Source organism: Branchiostoma floridae, chromosome 16 (genome assembly GCF_000003815.2).
Source record: "Branchiostoma floridae strain S238N-H82 chromosome 16, Bfl_VNyyK, whole genome shotgun sequence".
In the NCBI taxonomy this organism is placed as follows: Eukaryota; Metazoa; Chordata; class Leptocardii; order Amphioxiformes; family Branchiostomatidae; genus Branchiostoma; species Branchiostoma floridae.
Genome location: NC_049994.1, coordinates 11,017,000 through 11,032,823, shown reverse-complemented (window position 1 = coordinate 11,032,823; position 15,824 = coordinate 11,017,000). Strand labels below are relative to the sequence as shown.

The window sequence follows — 15,824 nt, the reverse complement described above, 5'->3', positions numbered from 1 at the left end:
ACATTTTGTGTCATTTTTTCCCTCCATAAAAACTTTATTGACCCCATAAACAAAGCTGCTAAGCTTGGTCCTTTGTTTGGCTCTTGTATTTTTAGACTTTCTTTAGTATACACTTGTGAGTCTTTTGTGAGAAGGTGGCAGACAGATATAATTTCCTGTACTTGGCAGGGATGTGTGAATTGCCCTCTTCCCAGCCCACTGACCCAGTTTCATCATATTGTTTCCATGTTCGAACATGTGATCACAAATGATGCATCTATGTTGGAACAGTTTAGAAACTAACAGGAATAATGTATTTGATGTTAGAAATGTTTCTAACATGTTTGAATACTATAGAAATATTTAGAACGTCACATAGATGTTATAGATAGTTCTAAACAGTTACTTATCACAGTTAGATTGTTACAAAGATTTCCAAATTGTTAGAACAAAAGGTAAGAAACACCCTCTCGGTAATATGGAATCGACTCTATACTTGTAAAAGTGACAATACCCAACAGAGGGTAGGTTTCTCTTGCGGTAGGCTCACCATGAGTCGACGTTACCCCTGCTACCTTGTAGGGCATCTCTTCACCACAGGACAGGTTCTTCTCCTAGAGCCAAACACGTCTACGGGAGTCGGACAGTCTTTTGCCTGACTTTGCAGGACTTTGACCGTATATGTTAATGACTAAGTCCTTCACCATCCGTGAGGTTTCTTACTTAGGCTGTTGATGGTTACTCGATTGTTTGTTTCATCTATCAGCACCATTCCGTCAGTATAGCAGGGTATACTATGTTATTGACCACTGACTGTTAAGTGACACACAAGCCTTGCTCCTGTCGCTCTAGCTGATAGGTTTACCTCCTTCTTGTCTAGCAACCTATAAGTATGTATGCCTCGGTTTGGCTAGCTTGCCTATAGTACAGACGTACCACGTTCTTTCTTAGTTAACGATTGTGATTGTTTTAGCGGTTGTTTTAAATAATTCTCGTCACTCTCTAGATTTCATGTTAGCCATCTGATTTGCACTCCACGCCTCTGCACTCTCCACTCCAAACACCTCACTCTTCCTCCCTGAGGGCTTGGTCCTGGTGGTTTTCAATGTTGTGAAAACGCCATTAAACTTTACCAAGCACACTCAATCTCAGTCTCATTCAATCTCAGAGAGCAGATAATTGAGTAGAAGTGTGCATTGAGTAAAGTTGGAGAAGTGACTCTGGTGTGGTAGTCTTCGGTGCAGTTAAAATAGAAGTGACACAAGTAGGCTTGAGAGTAGTTGGTAATGAGTCAGTATGTTTGCATTAATACTAAATAAAATCGTTTATCAAAAAAGTATTGTTGCTTCCTACATGTTATTTAAGATTGGATCAGGGTTTGTCCTAGGACAGATCCCGATTGCAATCTGTACAAGTAGAATCGCCAATTGTCCTAGGACAGATCTCGATCGCATTTTGTTTCCTGCATCTTCGCATCATTTGAGTTTGGATCGGAGGTTGTCCTAGGACAGATTGAGATCGCAGAATAGAATTGAGAATTCCAATCTGTCCCAGAACAATCCACGATTGCCCAAACAAATAAGATGAACGACTTGACCAGACGGCTGTCACCATAGTAACTGTTGCAATATAACAGGTGGCACGACAAAAGAACAGTAAAGAATATGAAGTTTTTTACCTAGAATAGCTTTTCCTGATGAATGTAGGCTTTATAATCCCCAAGGTGGAATTGATTAAAAGTGGTGAAATGGTGTAGTCTACATTCCCAAACAAGTTCATCAAAGATGGTCCTGGTAGAATGCCAATCTCTCCTTAGCTAGGAGAATTCTGGATTCTCCTAGGGGAGATTCAAATTGCAGTAGAATGACAGAAGAATTCCAATCTCCCCTAGGGGAGATTGGAATTCCAATCTCCCCTAGGAGGATTCCGAATCCTCCTGGATTCCAATCTCCCCTGTGACATATATATTTCATTTAACAGTAGCGTTCCGCACTGTACTTTGACAGCGCACGAAACTTACGGCAGGTTTTCGGCTTGCGTCCTAGCAGAACGTTCCAACACAAAAAAGGGGTCCAAACTCCGACATGGTAACAACCAGACCATCGCCGTGCATTTTTAAACAACTTATGCAAATAGAATAGCACTAAAAGTCTTCATTATATTTTTTTTGTACCAAATATGGGTCATATTTTGTATTACGCGACCTATTCAAATACGGTGTGTTAAAACGTTTACCTCTCACGGTGAGACCAACTTGCCGCAAAACGGCAGTGCATTGTTACGTTGGACTGTGACGGCATTTTCGCTTTTCGGCTTCCTTGATTGCCATTTCATCCCGTCTTTTGGCAGCAGCAACGGCTACAGGATTTTTTAGTCGGTAGAGATCGAATTTTCTTGAATGTTTGTCGCTCTACGGACGGGTTGACTGAGTTCAACGTGTTGAGCATCGCTCGCCCGCCAGCGTGCGTGATAGTAAAATGGCGGGGCCCCGACTGGGTGAACATTGTGGCATCATTTTAGCTCCGTTTATCCAAGCCAGTGAAAGGCAGAACAGAACACAGGTATTATTTTTCGGAAGGCAAATAAACATCATTTCTATGTGTGGTGATATTTTTTCACATGTCGTATTTTGCGAAGAATAATTCAAGAGTTTCCCGGGTCATGGTCTCGATACGTTCGCTCGTCAACTTGCACGGAAGGCGTCAAACTTGTGCAAGTTTTTCAATCGTTATCTGTGGGACTTGCTAACTTCGACACACACCCCGCCTTTGTAGTTATTTACAACAAGGTTTAGTCTACAGCTAGTGTACTTCTCATGTGCAGGCATCTATGCATTTCTCCGCAACAATGATTTTTAAAACCTGTCGAACTTTGGACCCCTGTCGAAGTATGGCCCCCTCCCGTTACCATTGCTGCAATACCAGGTCACGTTCAATGGTAATAAGACTAACTCTTGACATCCATATCAATTTCATTTTTTCAGTGAAACCATTTAACTGGGAGATTGTCTACCAGCAAATTCAATTTCGTTGAAACAAATCAAATCTTACTGGTTCAAGTGGTCTTGAAGTCTGTTTATAACTGTATATAAGACAGACTTGCCACGCGTTATGTTTATCAATGACTCGTATTGGCAGACAAAGCTCTTGCATCATTTCCTCGGGCCTGAATGAAATAACTGTGTTACGATTTTAAATACATGTTCCCCCAAGACTCTTCCACCAGACAGAAGTATTTTTAACCAAGCTCATTCCTTTGTCCATCTTTGGAGAGAAAATTTGTTGCTACAAGATTATAGTAACGGTTGTATTTCTTTTTTCTGATAAAAAATTGGTCTACTATGCATAGTCCCCTAGGTAATTGTTCAATGTGAAAGTACTACTATAGTATGCCATAGCTATTGGAGGCCAAGACTGTATATGGAGAAAGGTTCAAGCTATAGATATCATTAGTGAACCAATGCCAACGACATGGCGCTCTGGTTACAGTGCCGTGTCAGTTGACGATATTTCTCTAACAGATGAAACCACAGATGATGTAAGATTATCCATAGATATGTCTGCCCTTTCCCCCAATGAATTTGAACTTGATGGTGTTAAATTCAGGGGAGGACACTTGCCAGAATCGGGCACTAGTTTTTGAAGATACCATTTTCATCTTCCTTCCCTCTTAAACTGCTTCAAAACCTTTATGAACGTTCCACCTTTTCGGTTACATTACAGTTAGACCGGGGTTCTAGACAGCATCCGTCTTTCTGTCCTTTGACGGAACTTTGTCCATTCTGTCCCCTGTGACGGACAAAAATTGTCATTAAAAGATTTAGCTGTTTTTTTCAGCCTCAAAATCAAATTGCTTCGATCTTGAAATCGACTGACTAACTCCAATAACTGGTAAATAATTAGGACTTGCTTCATTTTTTTACATTCATAAATGCAGAAAAAAAGTATATCCAGAGCACCCCACAAGGTTGTTGCCCCATGTACACTGCATATTAGAGCCGTTTGAGGTTGTTTGAGGTCGTTTGAGGTGTTTCGGCAGACTCCTTCCCAGGGGTAAAAATTAGGTCAAGCATAAGGCTCAACCTGACCAAACAATTGTTGTGTTTGTGAAATAGCTGTGGAAATGTTTACTGATGCACAGATCTTGTTTTACTAGTATCAAATTACTGTAGGTGGAGTAGCTTTTCTACAGTTACCGTAGCTGTTAAGTCACAGAATTAAGAATCAGGATTATGCCCCAGGTCACTTTTCCGATAGACTGAAATTAAAGAAATTAATTTGAGGACCATGTACTTACCAGTACTCACATTTCTGAATTGTTATGATTGAGAGTGAATATTGAAAACAGTCTAAAAAGCATTACTGACTGTTTTAATAGTACTAGGTAGGTTGCCACTATTGCACACATACAAAAGACTAAGTTGAGAAATATACCCAGCTGTCTTTTTCGTTAAACTTTATTTGGTTTTGAAAGAAATTATTGATTTTGTAAATTGATTTTGCTCTTCCATTGTGCCAAAATTCTGGCAAAAAGGTTTGGTTTGAAACTTTACCTGTCTGTTTGTCTGATGAAGTTAACGAATGAATGGGTTATGAAAACACTTTTTTTGTGATGATACAGCATGTGCTCTTCTGTTGTACAAAGGTATTACGTATAAGTTTCATCCACAATAGTAGTTAACAGACTCCCTGCACATCTCTCAACAGTGTGCTTAAGGCCGTCAGAAGGCAGGAAAATTGATCGGTTGGCACGTCTGTGAGTTCTAAATGACATTTTCAGCAGTAATACATTCGGTGTTCTCTCCATCACCGCATGATTTTTAGAGATCAGCCGATGTTGGAAAGTCCACAAGCCCCGTCCAATAAGATAGGGTAGATTTTAAGGTGAATAATATGCTTGAGTCTCATGCGAATTTAAATTCAGCAACCAACAAATGTCCAAACCTCGCTGACTAAGTGACGGGGGATTTATGCAAGCCACTGGCGTGACAACACCTGTGCCGGGTATGCATAATTAATGACTTGTTGTTTTGGAACCTCTTTGTGTTCCGCACCGGAGGTCGTACCTGGTACAACCAGCTCAAACTGCCTTAACGGACGTTACCCGAGGGCGTTGCGGGGGACAATAGCATTCTTGTGTGAATCAGGGGTCAGGAAGACCTTGTGGTGACGACTGTATCTTTTGAAAAAACAACAACAACTAAAACAATTCAGAAAACAAGTCTGCTCAGTTCATCCAAGGATATGAAGTGTCGTTGGTTCAATATAAGAAAGAAAAAAAGAAGAATATCTTGACCTACGCTGTCTTGTAACCCGCTGCTCTTAAATCAATGATAACATCAAATTTCACATAAATGTATGCAGTCAACAAATTCAGACTGTTTGTGTATGCCAGCTGAAATAATGAAATAATTACCAGAGTTGTTACGGACCATAGATTGCTATTGCAGTATATAAAAGTTGTGAGAGTCAGACTATACCCTAATCAATACTAATGGATATAACATACATGTATTATCGTTAGGAAGCCATTTTATCACACCTGTTGGTCTGTTATATCAATATATCTTTCAGGAATATGAAGCACACACATAAACATTGTATATGTGATAAGGGCTAAAAGAGATCAGTCACTAATGAAAGACAGGGAATGCTGTTTAATTATCTAAAACATCTGACATACCCAGCTGCTTAAGTAACTATTCTATCAAGTGTCACCTGACCTGGGTGTATAATCTTCATTGACGTAATGTCAGAGATATTTTACACATCCCATGAAATTTTCTGTTCAGTCCCTACTGCATGAGTATACTATTACTAAGCCCTCTTCCCCACTTTCATTGAAAAAGCATTATTCATTGGTGTAGCACTAGTAGATGTCAAAATTCTTACTGCTTCCTTCTTCAGTAAATGTTGGGTTGCTGACCAAGGGGTTCATTGAACTGCAGTGGACAACTGCACGGAACAGATTTATCGCATTACCAGGTACTTGTGACACAGCATGCATTAATTGAAAGAACAGCTTAAGGAATGGGCCAAACTTTGAAACATTGACCATTGTGTTTCTTGGTTACAACTATTTTTGTGAACTTAAATTCGCTCAAAATGTCAAATGTAAGCAGATTCCATATGTTGAAATACACACACACACACACACACACGTATCATATAGACAAGGACAACATTATACGATCCGAACATAATTTCCTCAGGTTGTTACAATATACGAGAATTCTTTTACACAGCTAATTTGTACTCAATTATACAATGCCTGTGGTAAATCTGCTATGAACTTACTGTTGTATGCATGGTTTTATTCTTTTGACAATTCTTGTTTCTACTTCATCATAATGTTTCATTTTTTTCCTAAAACTCTCCAAGAAACAACTGATTAAGCTGCTGTGGCCTAATCCCAGATGATTTGTAACCACACCACCCCAATCACCCCCATGTGGAGGTGTGTTACTAGTTGTACACCACATATGGAGTCCCAGAAGATAGGTTAAATACTCCTTAACACAAGTGGACAAGTTTTCAAACCTCTCAAATCTCGACTCTGTTTCAAACTACTAGACATCCATTAACATACTAGAAAGAACATCATTGTTTTTGTAACTATCATAATTAGTATGGTTGAACAGTTTGAACTGTATGGATGTTAGCTGTTTTTATCTGTTTCTAATTTGTCGATAGATAACTGATAAGAAAAGTTGGTCTCTGTTGGTTTCTGTACAATAAGTAAATTCATATGGTACTGATATTTGACTATTTGATATAGACTGACTGACAGTAGTAGTAGTACTTTTATGACCAAGTACTACATATATTACAGGGGGCTTATACCCATGGTGTATAATGCATAAAGTTCGAGGCCATCAGTGTAGTTGTACACATACCAGCAGAAAATGTTTTTTCTAACCTTTGAAGCCATAATGACATAAAATGTGACTTTTTGACCCGAGTTTCTTTACAAAGTATGTTTATCAAGACAACATTATCACAACCATATGCTGAATGGTCTGGAGTCAACTGTAATTTATAGACCAAGTAAACTAGCTTGTACATTGATGCTGCCAGGTACACTGTGATTCAAATCTCTGTAATTTTCACTTTTTAATATTTTCTACAGACATTACACCATCAGAGATTTCTAGACTTGCTATTAAAGACATTAACAGTCTTGCATTTGTTGAATTACGTCTTGTAATATTTAGAATTTCCTTTCCTATTCTATGGCTGTGCTAATGATTACTTGTTGGTCAAGAAAACAACATAATTCACCCCCAAGCAGTTTTATAGACTTCCTAGTCAATAAAGTTTAATGGGGTAGTAAATAAACTCTGATAAAAGCCTCCTTCCTGAAGAAGAAATGTGCGTAAGGCTTGAAGCATTTCCCGATAGTGATGATTTGCTTGACCATGTTGTTTTGAACATCGTCTGCTTGGTTGTGGTCCAATGTTTTACTCCCAACGCGGTCTCTTATGTGAACTTGAGTATGTTCATGTAGCTATTAAAAGGACATTATCTCCAGGACTGGCAGCTTGGAATACCACACCCCAACACTCAACACAAACATGGCCTGAGTATCAGTGCACCACTCCTTCTATAGGCTGAACTCACCGATTAACAAGCCCACATTGTTAGCCAACACCTAATTGTCAAACAACACACAGGTTTTGCTGAAAAGCAGAGATGGGTCAAATGACTTGGAGTTGTAAGGATAGAAAGTGTTTGAGTGGGTTTTTTTGTTGAACAGACTTGAATGTGGTTGTTTACTTGAGAGGGTGATGTGTGGGTGTGTTACAGTAACGCTTGCTCTTGTTTATATCATAATGGATAACTAAACCATGTGTGCAACATTGATTACAAGTTTTGTTACTCAAATCTTATTTTTCTCATGCCCAATTCTTCTTAATCTTGCCAAATTAACTACATGTAACGTTAGTTCTACTGAAACATGGTAAACCAATGAAAACCTTTTCTGATAAAGCTTTACCATATGGTCTGCACGTGTCTGGTGCTAGTGGCAATGCTTACACAGTATTTCCACTAATTTTTGCTTCAGGAGTATTTCTCAAAGCTACATGTACATTCTTTTCCACAGGGTGTATTCTAAATCATCAATGTTTATATACAGACCATGTGTTCTCATACGTTTTACGCCAACGGAATCAATTTTGCCTTGACTAGCTCACAGTACTAATGAATTAATCCATTAGGGAAACATTATCACTCTGAATGATTCGGGAACTGGATACAAATAGGGCAATGTTCCCAAACTATGAAATGGCTGTGGGGGTAGGATACGTATTAATGTATTAAGTACAAGTGATCTATCTCTCTTTGTATACTGGACTATCATTGAGTACAACACTCAGAGCTCTCTCAAGAACCTGTCCTTCTATCCCTGGACAAAGATGAATATCAAAACTTTATTACATTTTTATCAGGTTGTAAACAGTGCCACAAAAGTTTAGCAAATTTCAGATAAAGCCTTGAAATTCAGTTGCCCCTTAAATGTTGAAAATTGCATTTTCAAATCTAGAAATTTCCCAGGGGAACGACACCCCCCACCCTTGTCCTTTACCTGCAAGGTAACATGTATGAGATGTAAGCTGATACTCTGTTTCTGCCACCATAGCTCCCAACCATCCAACCATGTTACAAGCAAACTTGTTCAAGGTTCTTCACTTTCTTAAGAGTCATTACCTTTGTAAACACGACCTTCCTACATGACTTTTTTTTTTTTGTCAGTTCCTTGCAATCTTGTATCAAAAGCATATAAATGCAAAAATGGTATCTATAGCTTGTGTGTAAAAGCAGAAATATGTAGATGAAAGCTCCATTGGGAAAAGACAATGTTTACGAAGCTGTACCTTCGTGAGTTTGCATTAAAAAGTATTTTGTGAAAACATCCTATTTGTCATTCATGTGTGTCTCTTGTCCTAATTAAGGAAACGTTAGTAATGATCTACTCAAGGTATATCTAAGTTTCTAAGTTCTACTGACTGATGATTTTCACTCTCAAATTTGAAAGTTTTTAGGTTTTTGTTTTGGCTCAGCAAAACTAATACATGTGTATACTTTAAAATAGGTATTGTTACCATAAGGTACTGGTAAATATATACAAATAGCCTATACTCGTTCAAGCATGCTACCAATAAACCTTTTCATTACACTGCATTTTTATTGGGAATTACAATTTTGACAAAAAGTATGAATATGATTTATTAAGCAGAGAATGTGACATGAATACAAATACAGTAGTTGACTACTGATGATGTCGTGATATTTACTTCTGTTTTCTTAGGTGAATATCCTGGGATAAATGCAAATCAGTCAGTAAAGGACCCAAGCAAGATTAGTTTACAGTGTTGTTATAAAACTGCACTGACAGGAAAAACATTATTGAATGGATTTACTCTGTCTTTATACCCTCTCTGACCAAGAAGGTTTGAAACATGGGTGAAAAGTTTTCAGGTATTTCAGGTAGAAAGGATAACAGAGTTCATCTAAATAGAAAATAGTATCATGTATGAAAGTAGTCAACTAAGTGTTGTTATAAGATTTGTCTGACAGAAAAAACATTATAGAATTGGTTTACTAGTATGGCTACCCATATAGTAACATCTGAAGAAGGTTTGAAAAGTTAAGCACACTACTAGTATTCAGGTGTTTCAGGTAGTTCTACTAGTATTTCATTTAGGTAAAATACAGTAGAAAGTTAAGGCAACAGTCCTTTCACTAGATCACAAGAATTTACCCCAAGGTGGGACTGAAAACATGATACAGCGATGTCTCAGACTATCAGGTGTTTACCAGTAAACCTGGCATCTCGTTTGCAAGCGTAATTGGACCCCGCTACAAAAGGGTGGCTGCCCCCAGGTATGTCTAATCTCCCCATGCCAGGAGGTACACAATGGTACAACAGGATGGGTCGTGGATTTGCATAATAACCAGGTGGATGAGTCAACTGTGGCCGCCATTTTTTCCTAACAGTTACGACTGAGAAAACCTTGTCGCAACTTTCCAAAAAGTGGCCTTTAAAACACACCTGAACACCACTAGGTTATAAATACAACTGTATGCCGGTGGTACAGAATGTTTGCAGTGGTCTTGAGTTTACAAAGGATGCAGATTCCTTTTTAGATGTCTTGAAAGTAAATATCTGTTTCAACTCAGGTGTACACCTTTACCTGTGCTGAATTTTAACACTTCAAAATCAACACAAATAGTCTATGCTTTTGGAACTGTTGTTTAGTATGCATGGCCCATACATAAGTATTGGAGATTATCTCAGGATGGATTCAAACTAAGCTGTTTCTTAGTGAAAAGATGCAATTGTCTTGCACCACCACACCTAATTACCTGAGAACGGATTATACCAAACCATACAGGGTGGGTGCTGCTGTCACTTGATGTGTTTCTTAACTTTGATTGCGCAAGACTCTTTAATTTTTTTGAGACACATTACAATAAGCTTATAAACGTATTTTATGATGAAAATTTCCAGACTATTACACAAATCCCTTAAAAATTTAAGCCTGTTGTTACTTTTTTACCCCTTGAATGATGGACCCGTCCAGTTTGTGGCGCTTTCAACTCAAAACATGTAAACTACACTAAATTCCAAGCCCAAATGCGCAGGCATGCGTCCAAATTCTGCCATTATAATCAAGCAAAACTGCCCTGTGCGTCAGAAAATCTGCCGCCGTGTGGAATTTTCCGCGATATTCGATAAAATCCTATCCGGTGTCGCGGGTTGAAATCACAAGACTGAAACGGTAGACAACGTGTTTTTGGAAACAGGCCCAAAGAGCCGGTGAGATATTGAATTTCAAAATAATACATGAACCATTTAGTGCAGGATCACGTTCCAATTCTCTACAAAATTTGTCGTTAAGAATTAATTCAAAGAAGAAAATGTTGCAATGGAAAATAATCTTAAAAGAAAGATTTCAAAATACATTGCCTAAGGGTGTAGCGACTTTTCATGGTTGAAAGCGCTTCACTGAGTCGGACCTCCCTAGTCTAACACCAGCTGATACCGCCTGCCACAAAAACCCTCCAATACTCTCAAAAACAAGGTCAAAACCAACTTACGTGCACTAGCAACCGCTGTAAAACCGGCTAAGAGTAGCCACACGGCTCCTTGCATGGTTGCCGTTGAGAAAAGCTGACGGAAACCACGGAAGAACACAGACACCTTTCCTCCACTACCGCGTCTTACTTGTAAAGTGTTTCGCATCAATACACACAGAGAATGGCCACGCCTACCTGTCAATCAAACACGTCAATCAAACCTGTAGGGGCGGGACTAGTGTCGTTCCCAGCATATCATGGTTTATCCGACTTAACAATAAACTATGATAAGTTGAACATTTTTACACAACAGTGAATAAAACTCATAACGTTCTGTAATGTACTGATTTTATGTATTAGGGTTATTTTTTAATATGTAGTCAAAAATTATAGGATTTAGAATGAGACCTTGGGACTGAGATCAGAAAAATTCGAGCCACGATTGGCTGATTTTTTCCGTGTCAGGGGTCAAACAGACATGGCGCGGGAAGGTGTGTCATAGTGTTCAATAACTCCCGATTTCTAGCAATTTTCTCTTTTATTGACAATAATTCTAATGAAATATGGAAAAAAATAATAGTTTTTGTTGTCCCGGTTGATCTTGGTAGTGATTTAGCCGCCTAGATCGTCGTGCAAACTCGCATAATGTCGGGTTTGCTTTGCAAAGGGGAGGGGCGAAAACCTCCTGGTTTTGGGGTTTTAGTCAATAAATTTCGATACTGAGCGGTTTCTCCGTTAACAGGTGGTCAGATAAATACATGTATTGAAAACCGTAACCTGAAAACTCGTATCCAGATAACGTTACCACATGATGTATTCGTAGTATCCTTTTCAATCTGTCTAACGTTATATCGTTTCAAAAATGATGATGCATCAAACTTTGACCTGCATTTGTCGAGTATCACTAATTGACTAGTACTGTAGTAGTAGCATCGCAGTTAAACTCGGTACTAAAAAAAGACGGTATTAAATGAAAGATAATAAAGGATTTTCCCTCGAACAGTTTGGAACTGTCGTTGAACTACAGTATCCATAATGCCAGCATTAGCAGGATGTCCCATCATTGTTGGTATCTCTTCACATATCTTTTATGTAACGGTTACTAAGGGTAAAGTTCTCATACACAGGCAATTGAAAATTACAGTAGCTACGTCGGCAGGTTTGTTTTTGTATAGAAGGCCACTAATGAGACACAGTGAGGTCAAAAGGTGTCTACATGCCTTACAGGGTGTTGCCTTTTCAGGTGTTGTGAGTGGTCCAACCAGTTCTGCCAGGTGATGACATCACCAGGTGAGCACATAAGTGTAGGTGTCAGGTGACTCCAATCAGATGTATGCAACACTCAGCTGCTTTGTCTTCTTCTGTACATCATCTTTTGCTCGTTTTTGTATATTTTTTGGTGTTCTATTTTTTGTGGCTAATGAGCATGTACAGAAGAACAAAAAGACAACATATAGCAGTCATACAGCAGTTTGAATTTGTGATGAAAAAAATCCAAACACACCCAGAGCCTCCATGGGGGTCCTAAGAAAGCTTCTTGCTCAATACGAGACAACCCACTAACGTTACATACTTTCATAAATTCAAGGAATTAAACATGCAAATGTCATTTGTGTAGGGTTACATATAATAGTACTCGGCATATTCTTGACATGTGTCACACAAAAAAAATGAAACCTTTCTTGTATTGCTAGTTTAAGATATTGAAATGTTTGCATAGTTATAGAATTTCGTATTCAAGAAGAGAAGCAAGTAAGGTATTTAGTTATGGTTTGCTGACATTCTGCTTATGTTTTGCATTAGAACTTTCTCCAGCGTTTGCTATATGTAGGTCTGGTGCACCAGTACATCTATTCCCAAAAATGAATTTAGAACCCTGCCTATTTCAAATGAGCAGAAGTACAATATTCATACAGTCCTGTAATTTATGCCCCTGAAGTATAGAAATCCATGCAGACCCAGAGTAGTGTTTCATTCATAGAAAAGTATGTACATGTATATATTTTCTAATTTAGTTTTCTGCCCTGATAGAGTCAAGGAAAATCTTCACAGCTCTTTGAAAGAGAACCATGAGTTCTGCCAGTCCAACAGTTACTGAGCTGACACCCCTGGCATGTTTGGATACCCAAAATAAAGGTACAGTTTCTACACTTATAGACTTAACATTTTCTGGCAAAAGAAGGTACATGTATATGTTGTGTACTTGTTTCCTCATGTTCAGCAATACAACAAATAATCAAACCAAAAGAAAACGTCAACTTGTTGTTGAAAAAGTACAGGAACAAAACATACAGGTGATAAAGGCACTTTTGTCTTCTCAATTCCCATCCTCTGTGAATAATTTTCAGTGTGTAAGATGTGTGATATGGTTTTCAGTTTTCTATGGATGATTGAACAGCTTTCTTCGTATCATCTGTGTCTGTATGATAACAAACTTGATGATTTTTTGTCAGGTGTAAGAATTGCCCTCATCGTGCTGAACCAACCCCAGTCACTAGGTGTCCTCACTGTGCTGTGGGAGAAAGGTAATGGTTGATCTACTGTAACATATTCTAGGCATTGGTGAATATCAACCACAGTTTGTTGACCACATTTTATGCTGCATTCCTTGTTGCTACTGTAACAGTTTTTGAAAATACAAGCCTTTGAATTTGAAACAGTCACAATATACATGTGGTATTTTGTTATTAACTGGTATATAAATGTATGAAATGGTGATTCTGAAGTGATTCTCATTGTGAAGTAGCCACACTGTGTTTAATTTACAGTTAATGGAGAAAATTATCTAAGGTACTACCAAAAAGGGGTCACATTGGTCAGTTTGTCCTAATGTAGATGTGGTGACTTGTACAAGCTTCATTGTGATACCAAAAGCAGGTCTTCTGTTACTATACGCATTGTGAATGTCATTTTATCTTAAGTATGCTTCAGCCTTTGGCATACATGTAGATATAGACATCTGGGTTTGTGTTCTTGTACTTGGACTTCACAGTAAAGGAATGTTATCTCTCGTTGACACAAGTTTAACCTTTGTTGTGGCAGCTGTTCTGAAAGCAGTCACAGATGGAGGGGTGAACAGACTGAAGGACACCGCAAAAAACAACCGAGAAAGGTAACCCCAAGTGCTTTGCATTTCAGTTATCTTTGATTGAAAGACACAACAAGGGATATTTGAAGTTTTGGCTAATGTTTTTTATTTGTCAAGGCTTCTATAGAAGAGTAGAAGAATTTGAAGGACAATAAACTATAAAAAAGAGAGAAAATTAAAGCATTACTTTCCACCCCCTAAAAAAGGAGGCCAAATTACGGAATTTTTTACTCTCTACATTCAGCTAATACTGTAAGTTCATGGGGATTTACTTTCGCGGTAGCGAGAAAACCAAGTGTTCTCGGTGGTTTTAAGTTCGCTGTAGCGCCATAGACTGCAGTCTTATACTATAATGGAAAAACATAAAACTGCTACGAACATTTCTGCATTTACAGTAGCTTTATTTTAAGTAACAACTTTGTCAAGACACAAATTTGTTGTTTGTATTAGCAAGGAGGTTAAAACACATGTATTAGTTGTCTTACCTTTGTCCCCAAAAGAAAGTCTCTAATATGTACTAGTATTTCTCTTTTCACAGTTGGATTCCAGACCTTATTACAGGAGACTTTGACTCTGCATCATCTGAGAACTTGCAATACTACAAGGACAAGGTATCATTACATTTAACCAGTAGTGTCTGTATCTGTAGCAGTGTCTGTAACCCCTGTGGTGTATGTACTCCTGAAGTGTCCGTAGCCCCAGTATGATTTTTGTATTAGAAAGTTAACCCTTGTCCTGCTGGCAATTTTTTACCCATATACCCTCCCTGTGCTGGGCATTTTTTATTCTCTTCAAAGTATGGGAAATGCTTTTACTTTGCTCTTTTTTACTTACTTTGCATTTAAGTAACCCTATAATGTTATACATCAATAGAAAGCTGAGAGTCTCTACTTTTAAGTAATGTCTTCAAAGTTTGACCCTGAGTCATAAAAATGATATGCAAGGGTAATAAATCAATAAAACAAGTTATTTTCATAAACTTTTGTATTAATAATACCTGAATTTCATAAATAATCTTAGTATCAACACTACAACATTCCTATGACATACTGACAACATCAGAGCCACACATGCAGCAAAAAAAATTACCCAGGTATCACTGCAGGTGAGTTTATGGCTAGGTATTGTCCTGGGTGCTGATAAGGCTGTTCAATAGGATAATGTAACATATGATCAGCTCCATCTGTCACTAATTATTTGCCACATCAAGGTACTCAATGACCTCCACAAAAGTAACCAAGGTCGAATTTGCAGCTTAACAGACTGTCCTAATTCGTTTCCTGTTGCGTGGGGGGTAATTTTCCATAAAAATGGTAAAGTTCACGTGCATATCTTCTTTTCTCATGTTTGGCAGCATTTCTTCACCATTCTTGCCCAAAATTGGATGTTCTGCCTCAGAATCAGTGGGGAAAGGCTCCTTATGCACTTGTTACCAAGTTAACTTTGACATTTTAGCGACTAAACTAAGCATTTATGCCCCAAAACACGAAAAAAACATGAAAAAACATATCTGCAGACGACAGTCGGCCATCTTGGCTCATTAACATAATTTATGCCCGCAAAGAGCTCTGGGATTGATTGCGCAACCAGGATATTGACCCTTGACCCCATTCATGCAGCCCCCATCTTCTTCCCAGCTGTTCCTGGTTACCACACAGAAGCCATTGGGTGCTCGG

At 38.4% G+C, this 15,824-nt stretch overlaps 2 protein-coding genes and 1 long non-coding RNA gene across 6 annotated transcripts in view; 2 read left to right on the top strand and 1 right to left on the bottom strand.

Moving 5' to 3' along the window:
• The window catches only part of LOC118432761 (contactin-associated protein-like 2), a 44,631-nt gene extending 33,367 nt beyond the window's left edge, over positions 1 to 11,264 (bottom strand). For all 4 annotated transcript variants that reach the window (XM_035844377.1, XM_035844380.1, XM_035844378.1 and 1 more), the window contains exon 1: positions 11,082 to 11,264. In XM_035844377.1, coding sequence (XP_035700270.1) covers positions 11,082 to 11,226 — 145 coding nt within the window. In that variant the 5' untranslated portion in view covers positions 11,227 to 11,264. The remainder of the gene's footprint in view (positions 1 to 11,081) is intronic.
• A 969-nt stretch (positions 11,265 to 12,233) lies between these two features.
• On the top strand, positions 12,234 to 14,152 carry LOC118403808. Its single transcript, XR_004829698.1, has 4 exons — positions 12,234 to 12,350; positions 13,092 to 13,196; positions 13,514 to 13,585; positions 14,103 to 14,152. It is a non-coding gene; the product is annotated as an uncharacterized LOC118403808 (long non-coding RNA).
• A 536-nt stretch (positions 14,153 to 14,688) lies between these two features.
• The window catches only part of LOC118403807 (thiamin pyrophosphokinase 1-like), a 4,576-nt gene continuing 3,440 nt past the window's right edge, over positions 14,689 to 15,824 (top strand). The window contains exon 1 of the mRNA XM_035802612.1: positions 14,689 to 14,759. The gene's annotated coding sequence lies outside the window, so the exon portion shown is untranslated. The remainder of the gene's footprint in view (positions 14,760 to 15,824) is intronic.